This window comes from Staurois parvus, unplaced genomic scaffold (genome assembly GCF_062004578.1).
Source record: "Staurois parvus isolate SC_StPar_1 unplaced genomic scaffold, SC_StPar_1.0 ptg000259l, whole genome shotgun sequence".
Classification (NCBI taxonomy): Eukaryota; Metazoa; Chordata; class Amphibia; order Anura; family Ranidae; genus Staurois; species Staurois parvus.
The window spans coordinates 961,228-985,633 of NW_028318055.1; the positions used below are offsets into that span (position 1 = coordinate 961,228).

General features: G+C 40.8%; 1 protein-coding gene across 2 annotated transcripts in view; it reads left to right on the forward strand.

The window, feature by feature from the left end:
- Positions 1–24,406, forward strand: part of SUGCT (succinyl-CoA:glutarate-CoA transferase) — a 1,130,146-nt gene that overhangs the window by 34,065 nt on the left and 1,071,675 nt on the right. For both annotated transcript variants that reach the window (XM_089681088.1, XM_089681087.1), the window contains exons 5-6: positions 10,942–10,992; positions 13,382–13,502. In XM_089681088.1, coding sequence (XP_089537214.1) covers positions 10,942–10,992; positions 13,382–13,502 — 172 coding nt within the window. The remainder of the gene's footprint in view (positions 1–10,941; positions 10,993–13,381; positions 13,503–24,406) is intronic.

A 24,406-nucleotide genomic window follows, 5' to 3' on the forward strand; every position in this document is an offset into this window, starting at 1 on the left:
TCCATTCGCTGTAGGAGTTCGGCAGAGTCCTGGTCAAAATCACTGGCAGAGACCTGCTGACATACACCTCCTACTACGAATGTCAGCAGGGGGCGTGCGCATGCACACTCTAAACCCGGAACAGCAAAGTGACGTATGGGTACGTCGCTTTGCCTGCAGCTACCACTTACCAAAAATATTATCTTTCCCCGGTGGGAAATAATTTGTTCCCACCAATGGTATTAACAGTGAATTATATTCCCATCTCATTTTCTTATTTATTACATCCTATATTCTAAATACATGCCGTGTTAAAATGCTTGTGTGTTCAGCAAACATATGAAACTGTTGTGGTAACCAAATAATCCTTTCTAACTGTGTCTCACTTAGTGTCTTTTCCATTTTAACCCAACTTTTCCCTTATGTATTATATTTCCAATCTACTATTCGTGATATTAATACAGAATAGTAATATCTCTTTAAATATGTCACATTTAGGCCCCCATTTACTTTATCTTTGGACAGGACTTCATATTTTACTCATTGTTTTTCATTTACCCATATATACCTGAGTATAATTTTTTTATAATCTCAAAATATGTCCCCGGTAAATATATTGGAAGCATTTGAAATTTATATAGAATTTTTGGTACTATTACCATCTTTATCATATTTATTCATCTGATCCAGGAAACTGATCCTATTGATAATCTCCTCAGATCGTCTCTTATCTCATTTATTAATGTAATGTAGTTTACCTAGTACAGGTTCTTAAGAGACAGAGTTAATTTTATTCCTAGATAGTCTAATTCTTTCTCCCTCCATGTGTAAGGAAAGTCTTTCTGCAAGGCTTTATTCTCTCTCAATGGAACATAAATATTTAGAATCTCTGACTTTGAAAGATTCATTTTTACATTTGATAATTCTCACTAATGTTTTAATATTCTCATTAAATTAGGTAATGTCAACCTAGGATTTACAATATAGAATAACATGTTGTCAGCGAACGCTGTGACTTTATGTTCCACACCTCCTATCTGAATTCCTTTTGCATCTCCACTATTCCGTACAGTCGCTAATAACAGCTCTAGAGATAAAACAAATAACAAATGAGAGAGCGGATATCCGTGCCTTATTTTATTATGCATTTAAAAAAAACTGTGACAGCAAACCATTAACCTTTACAGCTGCTGAGGGGTGGCCATACAACTTTTTTATCCTCAAACTCATTTTAGGTCCTAATCTCAGTGCCTCCAGTGTATCCATCATAAATCCCCAATCTACCCTGTCAAAACCTTTTTCAGGATCAATCGACATAAATAATACAGGAGACTTCTCTCTCTTACTTTTTTGCAGAAGGAGCAATGATCTTAACCCATTGTTCTTTCCTTCCCTTCCTGGGATGAACCCCACTTGATCTAGATGTATCCACTCTGGCGTTAGATCTTTCATTCTAGTCGCGAAGACCTTTGCGTATAATTTCGTATCAATATTTAATAATAAGGGTCTATAACTAGCACATTGGGACAGATCTTTCCCCTCTTTTGGTATAATTGTAATATATATGCCTGCAGTGACTCCTCCCTTATTTCCATTCCATTTCCATATATATAAAATTGTTCTTTAAATTTCTTATAATATCTCACAGTATAGCCATCTGGTCTAGGACTTTTCCCTGCTGCAGTATTTTTAAATTCTACTTGGATTTCTTCTTGCATTATTGGTTTTTCTAAGGCTACTAATCTTTCTTCTCCCAATCTTGGTAGTCCAGCTTCCTTTCAGTATATCTGTCTTTTCCTAATTCTTTCTTCCTCCACTTCTTTCAAAGCCTTCGGTTTTACCTCATATAACCTGCTGTAATATTTTGAAATACATTAGTGATATCAGTTGTTGAATATCCCATTTCCCCATTCTCACCTGTAATTTTCTCTATATAGTTCATTGATTTCTTATTCCTTAGCCTTCTCATTAGATATTTTCCTGGTCTATTCCCCAACTATCTTTCCTTTGCCACCCTGTTAAACATTTTCTTCATTTCCTGTTCCATTAAATCCTTTAATTCATCTCTTTTTAGGATTATCTTCCGATGTATATCAGTTTCAGTTTTCTTTTTGTGTAGTTGTTCTAATTCATATAAATCCTCTGTTAACACCCTAATTTTCTTCATCCGTTCTTTCTTTTTTTCCGCCCCTATAGTAATCAAGATACCCCTTATATATGCCTTGTGAGCTTCCCAAATTGTAGCTACCAAAACCCCTTCCATCTCATTTGACAAAAAATACTGCTCTATTTCATTTTTTATACTTATTTCCATCTTCTGATCCTGTAGGAGCGTCTCAATTAATTTCCACATATTTATCTTATTCTGCTCTTTTCCCAGTTGTAACTTCATTGTGACAGGAGCATAGTCTGATATTGATATAACTTCTATATTAACTTTAACCAAAGACTCCAAGAGTCTATGTTCTAACTTTATTTATTTCAGGTACTTATATAGTGCCGTCAATTTACGCAGCGCTTTACACATATATATATTGTACATTCACATCAGTCCCTAACCCTCAAGGGGCGTACAATCTAAGGCTCCTAACTTACATTCATACATACACATACTAGGGCCAATTTAGACAGGATCCAATTCACCTACCAGCATGTTTTTGGAGTGTAGGAGGAAACCGGAGTACCCAGAGGAAACCCATGCAGGCACAGGGAGAACATGCAAACTCCAGGCAGGTGGTGCTGTGGCTGGGATTCAAACCAACAACCCTAGTACTTCCAGGCGGAAGTGCTAACCATTATCTAATCCAATCTAGAATACATCCCATGTGCAGGAGAATAGAATGTATAGTCTCTTTCTCTTGGATGTTTAATTCTCCAGGCATCCATCAATTGATATTGATATCTGCACCCGTGATGTATCCATTCAGGGATCCATGCAAAAATTAAAATGCCTTATTTGGTATATAACATTTGTATCTTGAGATGTGTCTCCTGTAAAAATAGTACTTCAATAGAGCGTTGATGTAATTCTCTTAGAATCTTCTGTCTTTTAACCGGGGTATTCAATCCTTTCACATTATAGGTCATAAAAATAACCACATTTATTCCTTATACTTTATCCTTTACCAATCGATACTCAAACTGAAAAAGGTGCGGATATATAAAATCTGGAACAAGCAGAACTCCATAAGAGTCCTTACTTCCCCTCCCTCCCTGGAATGCCCATTATCTGTAAATCTGATCTTTCACAAAAGTCCCGTAAATCTTCTGCAAACCTCAGTCTAGTGGAATGTCTGTCTTTCTATCTGATCAAACATGCTGGAAACCCCCAACTGTATCGCACCTTTTCTTTACACACCTTTTCTTTACACATCTGCTCCAGTAATGGTTCAGGGATCTTTTTCTAGCCTGTGTTTCAGGTGCTACATCTGCAAAAATTTGTAGACTCGTTTCTCCATGTTTTATTACTGGAATCCCTCTCATCTTTTTCCATATATTTGCTTTGTCTTCATAATAATGAAATCGCACAATCACATCTCTGGTGGTTTCCCTTGCCACTCCATGGGTGCGACCAATTCTATGTACCCTGTCAATTTTTAGTTGATCAGTTACAGATCTATCTGGTATTGGATTAAACACTTTCCTCATCATATCCATTAAATCTTAACCTTGAGATATTTCTGGCAAACCGCAAATCCTCAGGTTTTTCCTTCTATCTCTGTTCTCTTGATCCTCCAACTTATATGATAATTTTCATTGCTCTTTCCATAATTTTTCCATTTTCCTTTCCAGTTTATTTTTTGAGCGTGTTTATCCAATTTCTTCTCTGTGTCTTCCACTCGTGATAATATCTGTCCCAGATCTTTATGTAGTGCAGCCATGTCATTCTTTATAGAGTGCTTTAGTTTCGCGAACATTTCCGCTATTTCCATTTTTGTAGGCATTTGTGAGCGAATTCCCTGGTCTTCTAATTTTTCTGAATCCAATTCATTTTCCATACTTAAAACTTCCTTAACGTTAATCAGACTGGGCACTCCAAGTGACAGTCTCGTTTTATCTCCAGCATTATCTCTCATCTTCCGCTTGCTCCCTGCTGTCTCTTGGGAGTTTGACCCCCTGGACTTTTCTCTTGTGGGGGCATGTATTTCTTTATCGTACTTGAACTTGTTTGAGGTTTTTTTGACCCACCTCCTTTTAAAGATCTGCTCTTCATATTTACTTGTGTTATATTTCTATCTTTAAGGATCAGAACAGGATGGGGTATCCGCAGCTTCAAAAACTACATCTATATTCCACTACAGGTGCTCTTATCTTCTTATCTGAGGTATAATAGTAGTTCTATGCTCTCAATTGTGTATCCCTCACATTTTCTCTCTCAGGACTTTCTTTTCCTTTTTCTACTTGCCTCTTCTGGACCCACCAGGTGACCCTTTGTTTGCTTTCCTTTTCTGATATTCTTTGCCAATGACCACCCACGGCATCTATTCCTCCTCCTCCCCATAGTTTTCTATTTATATAGACCTTTGGGACTCACCATTTCCCACGGGATCTCATACATCTCCTCCACTCCGCATTCACAATTTCTCTGCTCTGTCGCCTCTAGCATTCAATATGTGGACACTGCATCTGCTCTAAGTCCCTCTCCTGGGTGGTCCAAGGTGGTCTGATAGTGGGTCACCCTCTGTGGGAACCTGTCCATTCCGAGTCAGCTCCTTCAGTCACCGTTTCCCAGAAGTCCCAGGACACCTCTGCGGCAGGTCACCTGACCTCTCCCAGGGTTCACTGCTCCGTCTCTTGCTGGAACCCGCCTCCACTCCACCCGGGGATCGGAACCTCCTCTCCCTCCAGAACCAACTTAGAGCTCAAGACCGACTCAGGGGCTCCACACCAAACACGGGATACACACAACATGAGGTAGGGTGGTGCGCCCACATTAGCTCCGGTTCTCTCTCGTCTCATGATCGTCTGGCTCCAGGAGCTCCTATTGCATGCACCCTGACAGCACCATGCTCATGCTCCCCCCCCCACATGAATATACTTTGATCAGAACCATTCCATTGTAGCTCTGGCTGGATGTTTCAGGTCGTTGTCCTGCTTGAAGGTGAAGCTCCGCCCCAGTCTCAAGTCTTGTGCAGACTCTAACAGGTTTTCTTCTAAGATTGCCCTGTATTTGGCTCCATCCATCTTCCTATTATTCTGATCAGCTTCCCTATCCCTGTTGAAGAAAAGCATCCCCACAACATGATGCTGCCACCACCATGTTGCACGGTGGGGATGGTGTGTACAAGGTGATGTGCAGTCTTCGTTTTCCCCCACACATAGCATTTTATTTTAGGCCAAAAAGTTCAATTTTGGTCTCATCTGACCAGAGCACCTTCTTCCACATGTTTGCTATGTACCCCAAATGGCTTCTCGCAAACTGCAAAAGGGACTTCTTATGGCTTTCTATCATCAATGGCTTTCATCTTGCCACTCTTCCATAAAGGCCAGATTTGTGGAGTGCATGCCTAATATTTGTCCTGTGAACAGATTCTCCCACCTGAGTCTGTGGATGTCTGCAGCTCCTCCAGAGTTCCCATGAGCCTCTTTGCTGCTTCTTTGATTAAAGCTCTCCTTTCCCGACCTGTCAGTTTAGGTGGACAGCCATGCCTTGGTAGGTTTGCAGTTGTGCCATACTTTTTCCATTTTTGGATATTGTTTTGAACAGTACTCTGTGAGATGCTAAAAGCTTGGGATATTTTTTTATATCCTAACCCTGCTTTAAACTTCTCCACAACTTTATCCCTGACCTGTCTGGTGTGTTCCTTGGCCTTCATGATGCTGTTTGTCCACTAATGTTCTCTAACAAACCTCTGAGGGCTTCACTGAACAGATGTATTTATACTGAGATTAAATTACACACAGGTGGACTCTATTTACTAATTAGGTGACTTCTGAAGGCAGTTGTTTCCACTAGATTATATTTAGGGGTTTCAGAGTAAAGTGGACTGAATGCAAATGCACACCACACTTTTAAGATTTTTATTTGTAAAAAAAATTGTAAATCATTTTCCTTCCATTTCACAATTATGTGCCACTTTGTTTTGGCGTATAACATAAAATCCCAATAAAATACATTTGTTTTTGGTTGTAACATGACAAAAATGTGGAAACATTCAAGGGGTATGAATACTTTTTCAAGGCACTGTATATTACAAATGGCTTGCCTACACCCAAAATATTGTTAATGATAAACAGTGGCAGCATGTAATCTTAGCCATAGCAGGCCACATCTGCCCAAACAGGTTCTTTTTATAGTAGTGAATATATTAATTAAAGCCACACATTTTGTTAATGGTGGTGGATGCCATTCATGTTAGTGTTTCCCAATCTTGTGACAATGGATATACAGTAATTTTTCCAAAGCGTAAACTACATACATATGTGGTATACTGTAAACATAATTTCATTATTTATTATGTATTTGGTAGGAATGTGGAGTTGTGTGATGGGCTGTACAGAATTGCAATTATATACATGTTGTAGTTTCGAAAAGAAAAAAAAAATGTCTACCAAGAATGATATGACACAAAGAATTGGAGGTACAGAGGCAGGCTGGGATCTTGGTTTGTCAGAATGCTAAATATTTAATAAGCAACATATACTTGTCTAGAAGTGAAATCCTACATTGTCTCTACTATTAAAAAATGTTCTCATAAGAACTCAACAAATTATTTGGATACACTTTTAGGCTATCCAGACCAAAGTGAAAAAGCTATCTCCACCTTATACAATTTTTTCTGACAACCGTTGGACTATACCTCCATTACAGCTGGTCTTTCCAAATGGACCAAGACGTTCCCCCAACTTCAGGTTGACACACTTTTAAAATCACTATGTTTTTCTTGGGGAATAAAGCTACAATGTACCGCGAGATGATGCTTCGGTTTTTCCACCATTCTTATATATCTCCACATCGATCATATCTAAGCTTATCTTCCTGCTGCGTGAAATGTGGACAGTTAGATGCAGAATTGTTCCATGCCTTCTGGGCATATCCCAAGATTAACCAGTTGCCGCCCGGCCGCCATCTGGCAACAGCTCGTCCCCACGGGTGGACGCCATAACACGCATTGCGCATGCCCGCAGGGCCGTGCTGTAGTGAGATCTTTCACCGGCCGTGTACCTCGGACACAGCCGATGACAGATCTGTGTACTGGCCCCGTTGCCGGTACCATGTGACCTGCTGTGACCAATCACAGCAGATCACATGACAGTTGTATACAATAGATGGCTTCATTCATGCCATCCATCGTATCCAAAATAATGTTGCATTTTCGATTATGTTGTGTTATACTAGCTTTGTGGTTTTTTACGATTAACCACTTTTTCAAAATTTTATTATTTTTTTTCACTAGAAGTGTTTTTTTGGTTAGTTTTCTTGGCAATTACCAGTTTGGCACAGAATAAACCTGTAGGTATATTTTTTACATCACTAGTCATTTGTGCAATTTAGCACAGTAGTGGTGGGATTTTATTTTATCACTCATTTGGCACCTATTAAGGATTGTCACTTATAAATCACCGATTTAGGGTGTACTTAGGTTACACCTATATTTTGGGGGTTTCACCATCATATATGATTTTGCACATTCATGTGTATTCTATATATCTATTTATATATAATTTGATATCCATTTGTCACCTATTTAATGTGCATGTAGGTTACACTCTAGATCTAGTACTTTGGGGGTTCCACGGTTATATATTATTTTCATGTGTATTCTATTCTATAATTATTTTTGAGATTTATATGCTCTTTTTATGATATTTTTCTGCTTATTTTATTGCAAAGGATTAATTATTAGCGCAGCACCAAGTTACTATATTTCAATATTGTCTATTGTGGTATGTGGTAGGGTGTTAGCGGCTATATTTAAGAGGTTGACATTCTGAGCAGGGGAGGATTATATAAATATATTGGCGACATATTGCAACATCTTTCTTTTTCCATTCTTCAAGAAGTATCTCTTTTAGAGCCTGAATGCTGGATGGAGAGTGATGCTCAACTTGTCTCTCCAGAATTCCCTATAGGTTTTCTATTGGGTTCAGACCAGGAGAAATACTTGGCCACTGAATCTCTTTCACCCTGTTCTTCTTCAGAGATGCAACTGTGGCCTTAGATGTGTGTTTTGTCATGTTGAAAAAGTGCACAACGACCAAGGGAACAGAGTGATCGTAGCATTACTATAGAGGAGTACATATGTGAATTCATGATACCATCAATGAACTGCAACTCCTCAACACCAGCAGCACTCATGCAGCCCCACAGAAGGACACTGTCACCACCATGTTTCACTGTAGACACCATGCATTTTTCTTTGTACTCCTCACCTTTGCTATGCCATACAGCTTTGAAGCCATCAGTTCCAAAAACAATTATCTTGGTCTCATCCCTCCAGAGTACAGAGTCCCAGTAGTCTTCTTCTTTGTCAGCATGGGCCCTGGCCAATTCTAGGTGGGCTTTTTGTGCATTGGCTTTAGGAGAGGCTTCCTTTATGGATGACACCCATGCATGCCATTCCTCTGCAGTGTACGCCATATTGTTTCATAGGAAACAATCACCCCCCGTTTGACTTTCTACTTCTTTAGCTAACTGCAGTGAACTTGTATGGTGATTTTCTTCAACCCTTGTCATCAGAAAACACTTCTGTCAAGGTGTTAACTTCCGTGGACAGCCTGGACATCTCCGTGAGATGGTTGCAATTCCATCTAAGTAAAATTTTTATATCTGTAGTTTTGTTACAGTATTCTGACTGAAAAGTCAAGCTTTGCTGATTTTCTTGTAGCCATCACCTTTCTTGTGTAAAGAATTTTTTTTCTTTCTCAGGGCTTGTGACATTTCTCTTCCATGTGGTGCCATTGCTGACAGCATGAAATGGGCGGGGTTTTCTTTGTTAAATAACGCCCTTTTATAATCAACTATCTGCTGGACACCTGTTTAATCAATAATTAGACTCACCTGTAGTTGAATTCTTGTTAATTAGGTTTTGTTGTCTAAAATGTAGCTTTGCTCCTAAGACTGTCATTGGGGTGTATTCATTTTTGCAACATGGTCTTGAATGAATTTGTTAGGAAAAATACTTTTTTGTGTGCAGATTAACAAATCTTGTTTGCAATCAATTCCCCGCATTTGTGGAAGTATTTTGTAATATAGAGTCCTATAGAAAATGTTGACGTTGAAAGGAAAGTAAAAGTTTTCTGACAATTCTGTCGGGTTGTACTAATTTATACTGACTACTGTATATGCAATACGTGTGGAAGCAGAGAATCACTGTTGTTGCTGCTGGGTCCTGTGCCTTGCATTTTTCTCAATTAATTAAAGCCATTTTCTGATTGGATGAGGTGGAGATCATCAACCCAACTCTCCATTTTTGTCCAACCAGAGAACGTCTTGCATTAACTGACAAAAATGGTGCATTTGCTGAGCAAGAGGAGCAGTATAACTAAACAATAACATTCATACCTGGAATTCAATAAATACACCCCCTCCCAGCGCACAGGAACCACCTCCAGAAACTTACACCCAGGTAGTTAAATTGCTGCTGTACACAGGTAAACCAAACCAAAAAGTGAAAACACAAAGAAACAGCGCAAATAAACACCTTACTTCAAATATTACAAACTTGAAAGTGATAAAATCAATACAAAATGTCCAAATCAAAAGAATTTTGAAAAATTATATAAAAAACATAATAAAAGTCCTTATTCCCAACTGAAAAAAAAATTTTATATATAAATACAAAAATCATATGTGAAAAAAACCAAATAGTCCAAACTGGAAAATTCCTTCCACCATTCACCAGTGAGAAAACCAATATCAACCGCACTCACCTTTATCTGGTGACTTTTATTATGTTTTTTATATAATTTTTCAAAGTTCTTTTGATTTGGATACCTGGAATTCAGCTTTAAGGTATTTGTAAGCCCTCAACTTGTAAAACAACCCATTCAGTTTAAAATAGAAAAACATTTGTGTATACATATAAAAAAAAATTCTAAATACTTTTTTTTTCTCCTTTTTTTTTTATAAGTGATCTCTTACCCTCTGTTCTGCATATGGAGCTCAGAGAGCTTGGGGAGGAGTGATGTGCAGGTAGGGGGTGTGTCAGGACAAGTCTGATCATTGGAGGAAAGCAGTCTGAGTTCCCAGCACAACTAGAAAGATGACCACTCTGTGCTCTCATGACTAGTGTGGTTAGTTTTTATTAGGAAAGCAGAGGGGCTGGCAGGAACACCAGGGATTTCACACAAGGAAAGCAATAACAAAAGAACAGAATGCCTTTTCATAAGCGTGCATGGTACAACAGGTACATATCAGAAAGATGAAATGCTGGGTTGACATATTCTTTAAAGATCAATAAAGTGTTTGGATTGGTAAGAGCAGGAGATATGGACACAAATATTTAAAGTGGTTCTAAAGGCTCCAGGTTTTTTACCTTCATACATTCCGTGCATGAAGGTAATAAACCTCCTGTGTGCAGTGCCCCCCCCCAATCCTTACTTGAGCCCCCTCCAATCCAGCGATGTTCTCAACACCCTGTGCTGTCTGAGGACTCTTTCTCCTCTCGCTGCTGTCAATCACAGCCAGTGGGGCTGAGCCATGGCTCCGTGTCTTATGACGCATAGAGCAGTGGCTCGGGGATGAGTATGCATTGGAGGAGGTGCCAGGAGCCGAAAAGATCTGGGCTGCTATGTGCAAAATCACTTCACAGAGCAGGCAAGTATAGAAATGTTTTTTTTTTTAAAAAAAAAAACAAAAACTAAAAGCGAAGCTTTAGTATCACTTTAAAAGCTATTCTGGGTAATACTTATTTCTTGGACATCTGTGTGTTTTGTTATTGCAAATGGAAAGCGGTGAACTCACTGAATGTGACTTGCTTAAAATGTTTACTAATATGTTTTGTTTTGTAATTTTTCCAGAGTATTGCTGTGAACATGAAGGATCCAAAGGGGACAAAAATTGTTCAAGAGGTACTGTATTTTGAATGAATAAGCGTACTTTTATTTAATAAAGTTTATTTTTGTTCTATGTAGCCAACTTGATCCATGCTACTGCACTATGGAGACTATTGACAAGGCAGCAGTATGTCCCGACCATGCCACTGATTTTCTAATACAGTGGTCTCCAAGCTGCGGCCCGTTGGCTGAATGCGGCCCTTTGGTGGCCTTCATTCGGCCCTTGGGGCGCTTTTATGCTCTCTGATGCAAGACACTATTCCTTCCACTGCCATCAACAATGGGGCATAATTCCTGTTACTGACATCAACAACGGGGCATAATTCCTGTTACTGACATCAACAACGGGGCATAATTCCTGTTACTGACATCAACAACGGGGCATAATTCCTGTTACTGACATCAACAATGGGGCATAATTCCTGTTACTGACATCAACAACGGGGCATAATTCCTGTTACTGACATCAACAACGGGGCATAATTCCTGTTACTGACATCAACAACGGGGCATAATTCCTGTTACTGACATCAACAACGGGGCATAATTCCTGTTACTGACATCAACAACGGGGCACTTTTTCTCCCACTGACACCAACAAACGTGATGCCAAAGATGCACTGGTTGCTCTCACTGACGCTAAGACAATTTCTACTCCCAATGACCACAGTCTGCCCCCCTAAAGTTTGAACGACAGTAAACTGGTCCTTTGTTTAGGAAATATGGATACCCCTTTTCTAATACAAATCATGCATGGAATTTGGTATCTGCTTGCTAATGTTAAAAAATAAAAAAATGGAGGAACGCATAACAGCCCTGTATTCTAAACCACAAGTGTGTTCTACAGGCTTCACACTGTGTAGAAGTACATTGCAGAACGCCAGTGCAGTGTGGACTGTATTTTCAGCAATGCAGAGGGGAGAATCTACAGCTCCTCTTTTTATGTATATATATATTATTATTATACAGTATTTATAAAGCGCCGATAGTTGGCTCAGCGCTGTACATTACAAAGGGGGACAGAACATGGGACAGAACAATACCAATACAATGCAAAACATGAGGGGATCGAGGGCCCTGCTCCTTGGAGCTTACAATCTCGGAGGGAGGGGATGGTGGCACAGGAGGAGATAGCTGTGGGGGATGGAGTGGTAGGAAGAGTGGAGGAGGTTGGCAAGTTAGCAGGGGGTGGGGTAGGCTTCCCTGAAGAGGTGGGTTTTATATATATATATATATATATATATATATAATTTTTTTTTCTCACATAGCAGAAATCTTTACTGTAGTTGGAGTAGATTACTATTTTTTTGTACTGTGATAGGAAAAATTAAAAACATATGGCAGCTTTCAGAAATAATGGATTTATTATTAGGAAAGTGAGTGAGGTTGTGCAAATCGTGGCATTGTGCTGTAGTGGCCAACTGTGCATCTATGGTGAACTGTTTGCATATTGGTTCATCATACCCTGCGAAGATGGGGCCAGACACAGAGGATATGGGCTGGGTTTGTGCTGTCAGCTGTTTAACTGCATTGTTACTTTAGTTTAGTTTTAGGGTGGATCCAGGTTTTCCTCAACCACTTCAAGATTGGCATGTTATACATCTTTCTGACCAGGCCAATTTTTTGTTTTCAGTGCTGTGATATTTTGAGTGACAATTATTCTGTCATACAACACTTTACTCAAATAAGTAAAATTAACACTTCAAGGCGATCTAACGTTTTGCCATAATGTTTTGTAAATGTAGAAACCTGCAGGTGTCGAGGAAGTTAAAAAAATGTATATTAAAGTGCATTTAGCCTTTAAAATCAACCACTGAAGCCAAGTGCCAGGTTTTCCATTATTAACTGATGTCATGGTTAAACCAAAACATTTTAACCCCCCCCCCCCATATATTCCCACAATCATTGATGATCACCGCCATTTTATACAATCTCTCCATCATTCGACGTCAGTGACATTTTAACCCCCCCTCCCCCCAAAAAAAACCATTTCCACCACAGTTGTGTTCTTTGGCCCTTTAGCTCCCTTTCTCTCCTTTTAATGTACACTTGGTCCTTCCTTCTAAAAGCTGAAGGAGTAATTAATTGATTCTTTTGTTAAATCCTCCTTCTCCCCTTCTGCCATTGTGAAGGGGAGGGAGATGGCTCGCCAATGTAAAATGTTCCATACCGTTTACATTGGTGAACACTCTGACTGCTCATCAGAGCAGTCACACGGCACAGAGCTTTTCCAGTCGTGCCTTTGGCCGATTGTCAATGACGGGAATAAGTGGTTCGATAATAATGTAGTCTGTGTCTGTGCTATAAACAAGTATTTTTATAACATTTTGGACTGGTGACAAGAGTTGTGATGTGTAGATATCAGGCTATCCTGTTTACTTTTTATTTGTTTTTGTTTTTTTAGCTTGCACAAGCTTGTGATGTTCTCATTGAAAATTACATTCCAGGAAAACTGGCTGAAATGGGTTTAGGTTATGAAGATGTGAAAAAAACAGCCCCTCATATTATATATTGCTCAATAACAGGTAAACCTTTGAAATAGACCTTTTCTGTCTGTCTAAAAAGTAGTCAACATGGCACTGTAGAGAGATTTTGCCCAGGTTTTTGGAGGAAATTGCCATATTTGTAGTTGGGTATAGCATTAATGTAGTTGTTAGCAGGTGCCTTTGATTTTTTCTTTGATTAAGGATTTCACTCTTTCGACATTCATTATAGCATCATAATGAGTTATGGCGAATTCACACATGTACAATGCTAAATCGCATCTTTGACGAGCCTGAGCCAGCCCCTCTGTCAGGGCTCCCGGTATGACCAGAGATGTGTGAACTGACACAGGGAAATGCAGGCTCAAGTATGGTGTAACAATGTAATTTATTAAAGGCTATACAGAAATATAAAACGCACAATATAACAAAGCCAAACCTCCAACTGATAACGGAATGTACACAGACAAGAGCTGTAACGGACTGCCTGGCGGTACCACTAGCACTCCACTGGTCAGGTGCCCCCAGAGCACGGAATCTAAGCCCCAGAGCACTTGTTCACCAGGGCCCCTGATGGTGGGGATGGACTTGGAGCGCTCTGAGACCAGGTCTAGACTACTGAGTACACCCACCAGTGGTAGGGGTGTTCGCCAGGGGTTCCCACAGGGGAGAGCCTGATATGAGGAGGTCGGTTGACCCCGATGGTATGGATGGATGGCTGAGCTGGTGTGAGGTCAGACAAGCCGGGTCAGTAGCCGTGGGGACAGTGCGGTACAAAGCAGCGGGCAGAGAATAGTCGGGTCACACGCCAGGTCAGCAACAGAAGATCAGATCCAAAAGGGAGCATCCAGGAGAGAGGTCAGGCAAGCCAAGGGTCAGAGCAGGAGAATACAGAGTGGTCAAGGACAATCCGGGTCAGCAACAATCAGGATACAGGTTCACAGGTAACAGGAATGCAGAAAAGACCAGACGGCACTCAATGACAGTTCAGGGCTGTTTCAATATCGCACCCTGCGCTGTCATTGGTGCCAGGCGCGCGCCCACGGCCTCTAGTGCGCATGCGCGAGTTCGGATGCCGCGGCCGGCCCAGACCTAGTGTCCGCGTCCCTGCACATGGCGGCGCACTGCGCCTGCGCCAGGACCAGCGCCGTGGTGATCCCTGACAAGAGCAGTCAGGGCTGGTGAGGTGGAGTGGTCAGGCAGGGCGGGTCAGGAACCATCGGGCAGACAAGACACAAAGGAGCAGGCAGAGTGTAGTCAGACGGGCCGGGTCAGGAACAAATGGGCAAACAAGGTACAAGGAGCAGGTGGAAGAGTGGTCAGGAATAGCCGGGGTCGGTACAGGCATAGTTCGTGCAGAGTCAGGATCAAAGCAAAGTCAGTATCAGGCAGGAAGCAGACAGGATGCAGGTACAGGGGCTCATGGGAACAATACACCAAGGCCCTGACTGCAGGCCTGGCCACTCCTTAAATACACCTCCTGCAATCAGCCTCAGGTGATGGCATGATTGCAGGAGTGAACTTCTGGCTGCTGAGAGCACCCGCTGGCCAGCCCCGGTACTGCAGCCCACATGGCAGGTGAGTCCCACCACCAATGGTGAGTCCATTCTTGACACCCTCCCCCTCCACAGCCCAGCGCTCCAGTGAGCATGGAGTGGCAGAGAAGAGAGCCGGAGACTGACAGTCACGGCTCTCCGCTCAGAGCGGAGGGGAGAACTGAGTGATCAGCGGTGTTTGCTCAGTTCTCACTGCAGAGCCAGCAGGGGATAGATGCAGCTTTGGATCGTTGTTGCTTCCACCTAGGTGAGTATAAATTTTTTTTTTTGTTTTTTTTTTTTTTTTAAAGTCCATACTACTCTTCTAAGAAAGAAAGAAAGTCTCATTGTAATTTTCTTTCAAGACCAAATTATTGTTATTTTGATCTGTTGTCACGGGGCACTTAACTGGCATGGGTCGCACATAGGTTGGTGCCTGTTTGGTAATTCGGCACAGGGTCCAGAAACTTCAAGGCAACACCCTATAGCCCAGGGCCCATGAATATCCAGGCTATGTCCTCTACTGTAGTCTGAGATATGAAATTTTCAGGCAAGTCCAAATTCCTTTTATTCTTTTTTTTTTAAAGAACTATATTTTGGACTCTCCAGCTACAACGAATACGTAAACGTTACTCTTCCTAGTGAATTTTAATTTATCTTGTCTTTCATAGCATCCAGAATTAAGACACCAGCTGGAAAAGAGTCTTTGTGGGGGAGTGTTATACCTGGGAACTCCAGAGACCTCACTGCTGGTTTCCATAGTTATAGAAAGCTGTAGACCATTCCGTGTACAGAATCCAACTTCTAGTCAGCCTTTCTTGACAATATAACAAACATTTCTGACTTGAAAATTAATTTTAAAGTTTAGCTAAAAAGCATAATAGATCAATGGGAAATAATGGACACAAGTAACCCTAAATAGACCTAAAATATGATTTACATATATTTATATATCTGTATTTGCTATCAGGCCTGCAACAAATTATAGTAATGAGGCTTGTAATTGTGAATGAGTTGGTGGATGGGATCATTTTTGCAGTGAAATGGAGAGGGATATTTGATATATTGAAACATGATGGCCTGCCAATTTTTTCAAGATGCAATGGGATTCCTTATTGTCCTATATAAACAGTTCCTTTGATAGAACTGACCTTGTTTTGGGTCATAAAAGAAGAGAAAAAAGGATTTGTGACGGAAAGAATTTAGATGAATGACTAAGAACAGAACGGTTTAACGAAGGGATAAACAATTTTAATAGGAAAAGGTTCTTATTTAGGCCATATAATGTATGACAGCTGAATGTGTTCCATTCTATTTGTGACTTCAGTACAAAGCCAAAAATCTGTTTGACACTGATGGGGTTAAATTATACCTATATAAACATTCAAGCACTATACATGAGAGATAGGGAACCTCAAGCAGTTCAAACTAATTACAAAGGACAATACTTTTATTAAATATTACTGTATGTGAAACGTATTGCTATCATCTTAACCACTTCCTGTCCGGACACTTTCCCCCCTTTCTGTCCGGACACTTTCACCCCCTTCCTATCCAGACACTTTCACCCCCTTCCTGTCCGGACACTTTCACCCCCTTCCTGTCCAGACACTTTCACCCCCTTCCAGTCCGGACACTTTCACCCCCTTCCAGTCCGGACACTTCACCCCCCCCTTCCAGTGTGGACACTTTCCCCCCTTTCTGTCCGGACACTTTCACCCCCTTCCTGTCCGGACACTTTCACCCCTTCCTGACCGGACACTTTTACCCCCTTCCAGTCCGGACACTTTCCCCCCTTTCTGTCCGGACACTTTCACCCCCTTCCTGTCCGGACACTTTCACCCCCTTCCTGACCGGACACTTTCACCCCCTTCCTGTCCGGACACTTTCACCCCCTTCCTGACCGGACACTTTTACCCCCTTCCAGTCCGGACACTTTCCCCCCCTTCCTGTCCGGACACTTTCACCCCCTTCCTGACCGGACACTTTTACCCCCTTCCTGTCCGGACACTTTCACCTTCTTCCTGACCGGACACTTTCCCCCCCTTCCTGTCCGGACACTTTCACCCCCTTCCTGACCGGACACTTTTACCCCCTTCCAGTCCGGACACTTTTACCCCCTTCCTGTCCAGGGCAATTTTCCGCTTTCAGCACTATCACACTTTGAATCACAATTGCGCGGTCATGCAACACTGTACGCATATGAATTTTTTACCATTTTTTTGAGACAGATAAAGCTTTATTTTGGTGGTATTTATTCACCGCTGGGATTTTTGTTTTTTTTGCTATGTAAATGAAAATGTCCAAAAATTTTGAAAAAAAGTGTTTTTCTTATACAATTTTGCAAATAAATAATATTTCATCATAAATCATGGCCAAAATGTATTCCGTTATCTTTTTAGTAAAATAAAAAATAAGTCAAATTAGTTTATAACCAAAAATTATAATTTTTAAACATTTTTTTTTTACATTTTTATTTTATTTTTTTATATTACTATTTGTTTTTTTTGTTTTTTATTTTTTACATACTGTCACCCTAGCAGTACAGTGTCACCATGGTGACACTGTACTACTTGTGGGGGGTGATGATTTTTTTTTTTTTACAGTGATTGCTTTTACACCCATATAGGATGTAAAAGCAATCAGTTCTCTTTCTCTCTGTCTGCATTCTTGCAGCCATTGAGAACTACTGAGTGAGCTGTGATTGGTCACAGCTTGTCACATGGTACAAGGCTGTTGTGAATAGCTTTGTATCATGTGACCTCTGTGATCATTCACAGATTTCAGACGTAGTAAGCAATGATGTCACAAGTGACATCTTGCTTACTACTCTTACTACTTTGCATGTGATCACTGATTGGCCTATCAGTGATCACATGATCGGGAGCTCGTACAGAGGTCCCGTCTGACGATTGGTGTTTCACTGTGTCCGAAGGACACAGCGGGCACCGGATCGCGGTGCTGCGCGCTCCCAGGGAGTGCGCACAGCTACAAATGGCGGGTGCCATTTATGAACGGCAACCCGCCCCTGGAGTGCCACCATCCTGCCGTTTATAAACAGCAGGCGGACGGCAAGTGGTTAAACTGGGGTATATATAAGGAAACAACCATGTACATTTTTGCAACCATACCTGATGTGACAAAGTCAAAGAACCATTTCACCAATAATTTCATTTTTTGGTAAGTGCTGTCACAAACATCTCATGCACTGCTTCAGGTTCCAGGTGTGATTAATGTTCATTGCTATGTGCAGCTTCCAGAAACAAATAAAATACTCAGTATGTCCTGGCAGCTGAACCGAGAAAAGAAAAAAGGTACAAATGCGTTGCTGGAGGGTTAGGGGGGTATTATTTTTTTATTTTTTTTTTTGCTGCCAGAGCCATTTTTTTCCTTTTTTACATGTTTAAAACATCATTTTAGGCCTGAAAGTTAACCCCCAAAACATTATATATTTTTTGAAAGCAGACATCCTAGAGAATAAAATAGTGGTAGTTACAATTTTTTATGTCACACAATATTACCACAAGGGTCTAGGAAATGTCAGTTAAAAAAATAGACTAAAGTTAATTTAAAGGTACACAAATGCAATTTAATTACCTGTTTTTTTGTAAAATATAGAAGATGAGGTTGTACCGGGTAAATAGATACCCAAAATGTCAAACCTTAAATTTGTATGCGCCTGTGAACTGGTGAGAAACTTCAGTACCCTATATATCCCTTAGGCGAAGCTTTAACCTCCCTGGCGGTATGATTCTTTCCGATTTTTTGTGCTGAAAGCGGTACATTTTTTTGCATGGAAATATGTAGTTTATTGTAGGCTGTAATTTTTAGGAATAACTCACTGAAATCTGTCCGAACAAGAGTCTAGTAAACATCCCGGGGAGGATAAAACTTGAAACACGAAATCATAAATTATAATTTAATAAATAATCATTAAAAATAATAATATAATAATAATAAATTTAATTCAATAATATAATCAAACCAAAAACACTGAAATGTGAAATATAGCGCCAAGTTCGCACATCGCTGAGCAAAGTCGCAGAATCGTTTTCAGTGTCTGATGAGGAATTTCCCCCACGAATCATTATCACTCAATTCTGCAAGTGGTTCTGATTTACTATCGCTGTTCTCTAGCCGGTCTAAAACCGCTTTTGACGTAAAGGGACGCTTTTTGGACGCCATGGGCTTTTCTAAGTTTCCAGGCAGAAAGAACAGACAAAATGCAGGCAGGGCGCCGGACAAAGCACTCGGGACAAAATGTATGTGAAATGCATTGAAACAGCAATGACAGCAAAAATGACATTTTTTTTAAAAATTTCAAATTTCCCGCCGTACGTCCCGACGTCACAGGGACCGGAACACGGAAGCCGGAATCGGCCGGAGGAGATGGCCGGGGACGCTGCAGGGGACGCATCGCGGGAGTGAAGGACAAGGTAAGTGCTGCAGGGACTCCCTGAGCAGCGCCGCATGGTAAGCCTGAGTGTAGCTCGGGGGGGTTACCGCTCTTGGTACTCAAATTTTACCCCGAGCTACACTCGGGAATACCGCTAAGGAGGTTAAAAGACCCTCATAGATCATCAGTTTGGCGTTACGTAGGAGGTGTGGTGCTAGAAATATTGCTCTCACTCTGGCATGTGCAGCGATATGTAACACATGTATCACAATTGACATTTTATGAGTAGGCTCCCCCGATGCCTCCATTTACGTTCATACGTGGGTATAAAAGGCCCCTTTGTGCTTTTTTTTTGGGTCACAGTTTATCTGTAATGATATCCAGTGTCTCCCTTGTGTTTCATGGAGTCTAATTGAGTGTAGACTGCACTGCATTACATTTTCATGGGGTCCTGGAAGTGATGTTTTACATGTCATTTCTGGGTCAGCAACAAGAAGGGGAGGAGAGTGGACTTATGTCCTCTCTGCTCCCTCCCCTCTACCTGGCAGCACCCATTATGTCAGTCTCGGGTTCGCAGATGGACAAGCAAAGCCCAGGATACATGGCCGGGGGGACGCACTTTACTGAGGGTGTGTGTAAGCAGACAGGCAATCTGCAGAATGCTTACATCTGACAGGCAGGAGTCCGATTGTCATATGTACACACAATCCTGTTGGCTGCAGCATGTGTGTCAAACCTCCGCTGTCAAGTCCCTACAAGGGGAACCTGTTTGTTTGATCGATATGGGCAATAGAACAGGTTCTCTTCAAAGCTTTTCCTACATTAAATTACAGCTTGGGCCAATGTGATTATGCATATCTCATACCTGAGTAATCCTTGTAATCTCATACCTGAGTAATCCTTGTCGTCTCATACCTGAGTAATCCTTGTTATCTCATACCTGAGTAATCCTTCTTATCTCATACCTGAGTAATCCTTGTCATCTCATACCTGAGTAATCCTTCTTATCTCATACCTGAGTAATCCTTGTCATCTCATACCTGAGTAATCCTTCTTATCTCATACCTGAGTGATCCTTGTAATCTCATACCTGAGTAATCCTTCTTATCTCATACCTGAGTAATCCTTCTTATCTCATACCTGAGTGATCCTTGTAATCTCATACCTGAGTAATCCTTCTTATCTCATACCTGAGTAATCCTTGTCATCTCATACCTGAGTAATCCTTGTCATCTCATACCTGAGTAATCCTTGTAATCTCATACCTGAGTGATCCTTCTTATCTCATACCTGAGTAATCCTTGTCATCTCATACCTGAGTAATCCTTGTAATCTCATACCTGAGTGATCCTTGTAATCTCATACCTGAGTAATCCTTCTTATCTCATACCTGAGTAATCCTTGTCATCTCATACCTGAGTAATCCTTGTAATCTCATACCTGAGTAATCCTTGTAATCTCATACCTGAGTAATCCTTCTTATCTCATACCTGAGTAATCCTTGTCATCTCATACCTGAGTAATCCTTGTAATCTCATACCTGAGTGATCCTTGTAATCTCATACCTGAGTAATCCTTGTAATCTCATACCTGAGTAATCCTTGTAATCTCATACCTGAGTAATCCTTCTTATCTCATACCTGAGTAATCCTTGTCATCTCATACCTGAGTAATCCTTGTAATCTCATACCTGAGTGATCCTTGTAATCTCATACCTGAGTAATCCTTGTAATCTCATACCTGAGTAATCCTTGTAATCTCATACCTGAGTAATCCTTGTAATCTCATACCTGAGTAATCCTTGTAATCTCATACCTGAGTAATCCTTGTAATCTCATACCTGAGTAATCCTTGTCATCTCATACCTGAGTAATCCTTGTAATCTCATACCTGAGTAATCCTTGTAATCTCATACCTGAGTGATCCTTGTAATCTCATACCTGAGTAATCCTTGTCGTCTCATACCTGAGTAATCCTAACTAAATAACATGCAGTGTGCTATACATTACTTTTTTTTCACTTTTTTTTGTTTGTTGCATCTTAGTGCCGTTGATCTCCTACAACCTCTTTGCATCCTTTTGATGAAGACAACAGTACACTATACCTGTGTTATATGTTGGCACAGTTGCTTGCAGTGTCTGTGAGAGAGACAACACAGGACCACAGTTGGGAGACAGCTGTCACTCCATGACAGAAAATATCTAAACAAGGACCTGTATGACAGGATCACCTGGAATTTTTAAAAGAAAGCTGAAGAAAGATTTAAAACAATTGAAAACCACTTTTGAAATTACATTAAAGTGCAGTTCTACTCACCCTGTCAAAAAATAAGTCAGCAGCTACAAAAACTTTAGCTGCTGACTTTTAAAAAACAGCCACTCACCTGTCCCTCTGTCCTGCGGAGTGTCCCCCGCTGCCCATTTCACCAGCCGTCCTGTGTTCCAGGCGCTGGCATCTTCAGCGGGGTCACCTGGCTTTGACAGCTTGCGGCTTCACAGCCGGGTACCCACTGCGCATGCACAAAGTAGTGCTGCGCTTCATGAATGGTCCTGTAGTCTTCTGGGACCTGTCACATGTCCCAAAAGACTACAGGGAGGGAGGGAGGACACTTTCTGCTTCCGGTCGCCATGGCGATCGGACTGGAAGTGGGAGTGGGTACCTGTCATATTCAAGTACCTGCCCCCCAAAGGTGCCATCCCTTAATGGGGAGCGGGGGAGCAGGCCTTAAAGTGGAACTTCCCCTTTTGGGTGGAGCTCCACTTTAACATGTTAAAATTTATATGACATTTTACTAAATGGATTTAGATCAACCCTAAATATTTGTGCCTTGAAAACATCTTACATTTAAATCAATTACAAATAATACCATTCACATAAAAGCTTTGTCATTATGGGTATTCTGGGGCTTTCATTTACAGTTCTCTTCATTTCTGTACCTTCTTAGCTCTAATAATGATGAGCATTGCTAAACCTCATGAAGTAGATTCATTTAGGAGAGAAATAAAACACAATGTAAACCTGATCAAATTTATGGACCAGCAATAATATCTTGATCTAAAATCCCGGGATATTTCCAGATTATGGAGTAGAGAAGGTCAGTGCATAATACCAGGAATGTTTATTTTGTCATAAATTAACCATGGGTGGTTCAGATGAATGAGGCGGATCTTTGTTTACAGGAACTGAATACACATGTAACCTAACCACTTAAGGCAAAATTATTCTAAACATATAGGTGGGAAGCCATGCTGCATGTTTCTTGCCCCCCCACTAAATACTTTGAATCTTATTCTTTAATAATAAAGATGTGTGGTCCAAAAAAATAAGTATTAATGTGGAGAATATGAAACCCTAACATGAGTACCTTAAGTAAACAATTGCATACTTTTCAAAGAGGAACTTCACCACTACCTAGTTATTTTTATATTCCCTGGTAATTATTTCTGTATTGAAAAAGAAAATACTAGTCCATGGAGTCCAGAGCTGTCCTCCTTCCAGCCCATTGTTCTTCCTTGTATCGTGCTCCAACTCTGCCTTCTTGTATGCACAGACATGTTGCTACTCCCTTCCAGATCTAAGGGACCTGGCAGAGCAGCGTCGTCTCTGTGTATATATTTCGGTCTATATATATTTGGTCACAGGCACAATTTTAGTTTTTTTCAGGTAGTTACCAACACATATTCAAGCTATAGTTATATAATGGATATGGGCTGAAAGTGCACAATCTCAGTTTTAATTTGAGGGTATGAACATCCAAATTGGAGGAAGGGTTTAGGAATTACAGCTCTTAAGAGTAGCCACTCCCCCTTTTCAAGGGACCAAAAGTAATTGGACAATTGAATAAAAAATGTCCAGGTGGGGGATACTCCGTTATTTCTTCATCAGTTAAACAGGTAGAAGGTCTGGAGTTAATTCTAAGTGTGATATTTGCATTTGGAATCTATTGCTGTGAACCTACATCATGGAGCTGTCCATGCAAGTGAAAGAGGGCATTGCAAGGCTTCAAAAACTAAACAAATCCATCAGAGAGAGAGCAGCAACATTAGAAGTTGCCAAATTAAAGTTTGGTACATTCTGAGGAAAGAAGAACACACTGGTGAGCTCAGCAAAATAAAAAAGGCATGGACGTCCATGGAAGACAACAGTGATGGATGATCGCAGGATCCTCTCTTTGGTACAGAAAAACCCATTGACAACATCCAGACAAGTGAAGGACAGTCTCCAGGAGGTGGGCGTATCATTGTCAAAGTCTACAATCAAGAGAAGACTTCATGAGAGCAAATATAGAAGGTTCCCACAAGGTGCAAACCATTCATAAAGCCTGACGTATAGAAAAGCCAGATTAGACTGTGCCAAAAAAAAAATTTAAAAAGCCGGACCAGTTCTGGAAAAGCATTCTTTGGACGGATGAAACTAAGATTAATCTGTACCAGAATGGCAGGAAGAAAAAAGTGTGGAGAAGGCTTGGGACAGCTCATGATCCAAAGCACACAACGATATCTGTAAAACATGGTGGAGGCAGTGTGATGGCATGGGCATGCATGGATTTCAGTGACACTGGCTCATTGGTGTTTATTGATGATGTGACAGAAGACAGAAGCAGCCGGATGTATTCTTCAATGTTTACAGATATACTGTCAGCCCAGATTCAGCAAAATGCAACAATGGACAATGATCCAAAACACACTGCAAAAGCAACCCAGGAGCTTTTGAAGGAAAAGAAGTGGAATATTCTGCAATTGCCGAGTCAATCACCTGATCTCAACCCAATTGAGCATGCATTTCACTTGCTGAAGGCAACACTAAAGGAAGAAAGACCCCCAAACAAAGAACAACTGAAGACAGCTGCAGTTAGAGCCTGGCAAAGCATCAGAAAGGAGGAAACCCAGTCTTTGGTCACGTCCATGGGTTCCAGACTTCAGGCAGTCATTGCCAGTAAAGGATTCTCAACAAAATATTAAAAATGAACATTTTATTTATGATGATATTCATTTGTCCAATTACATTTGAGCCCC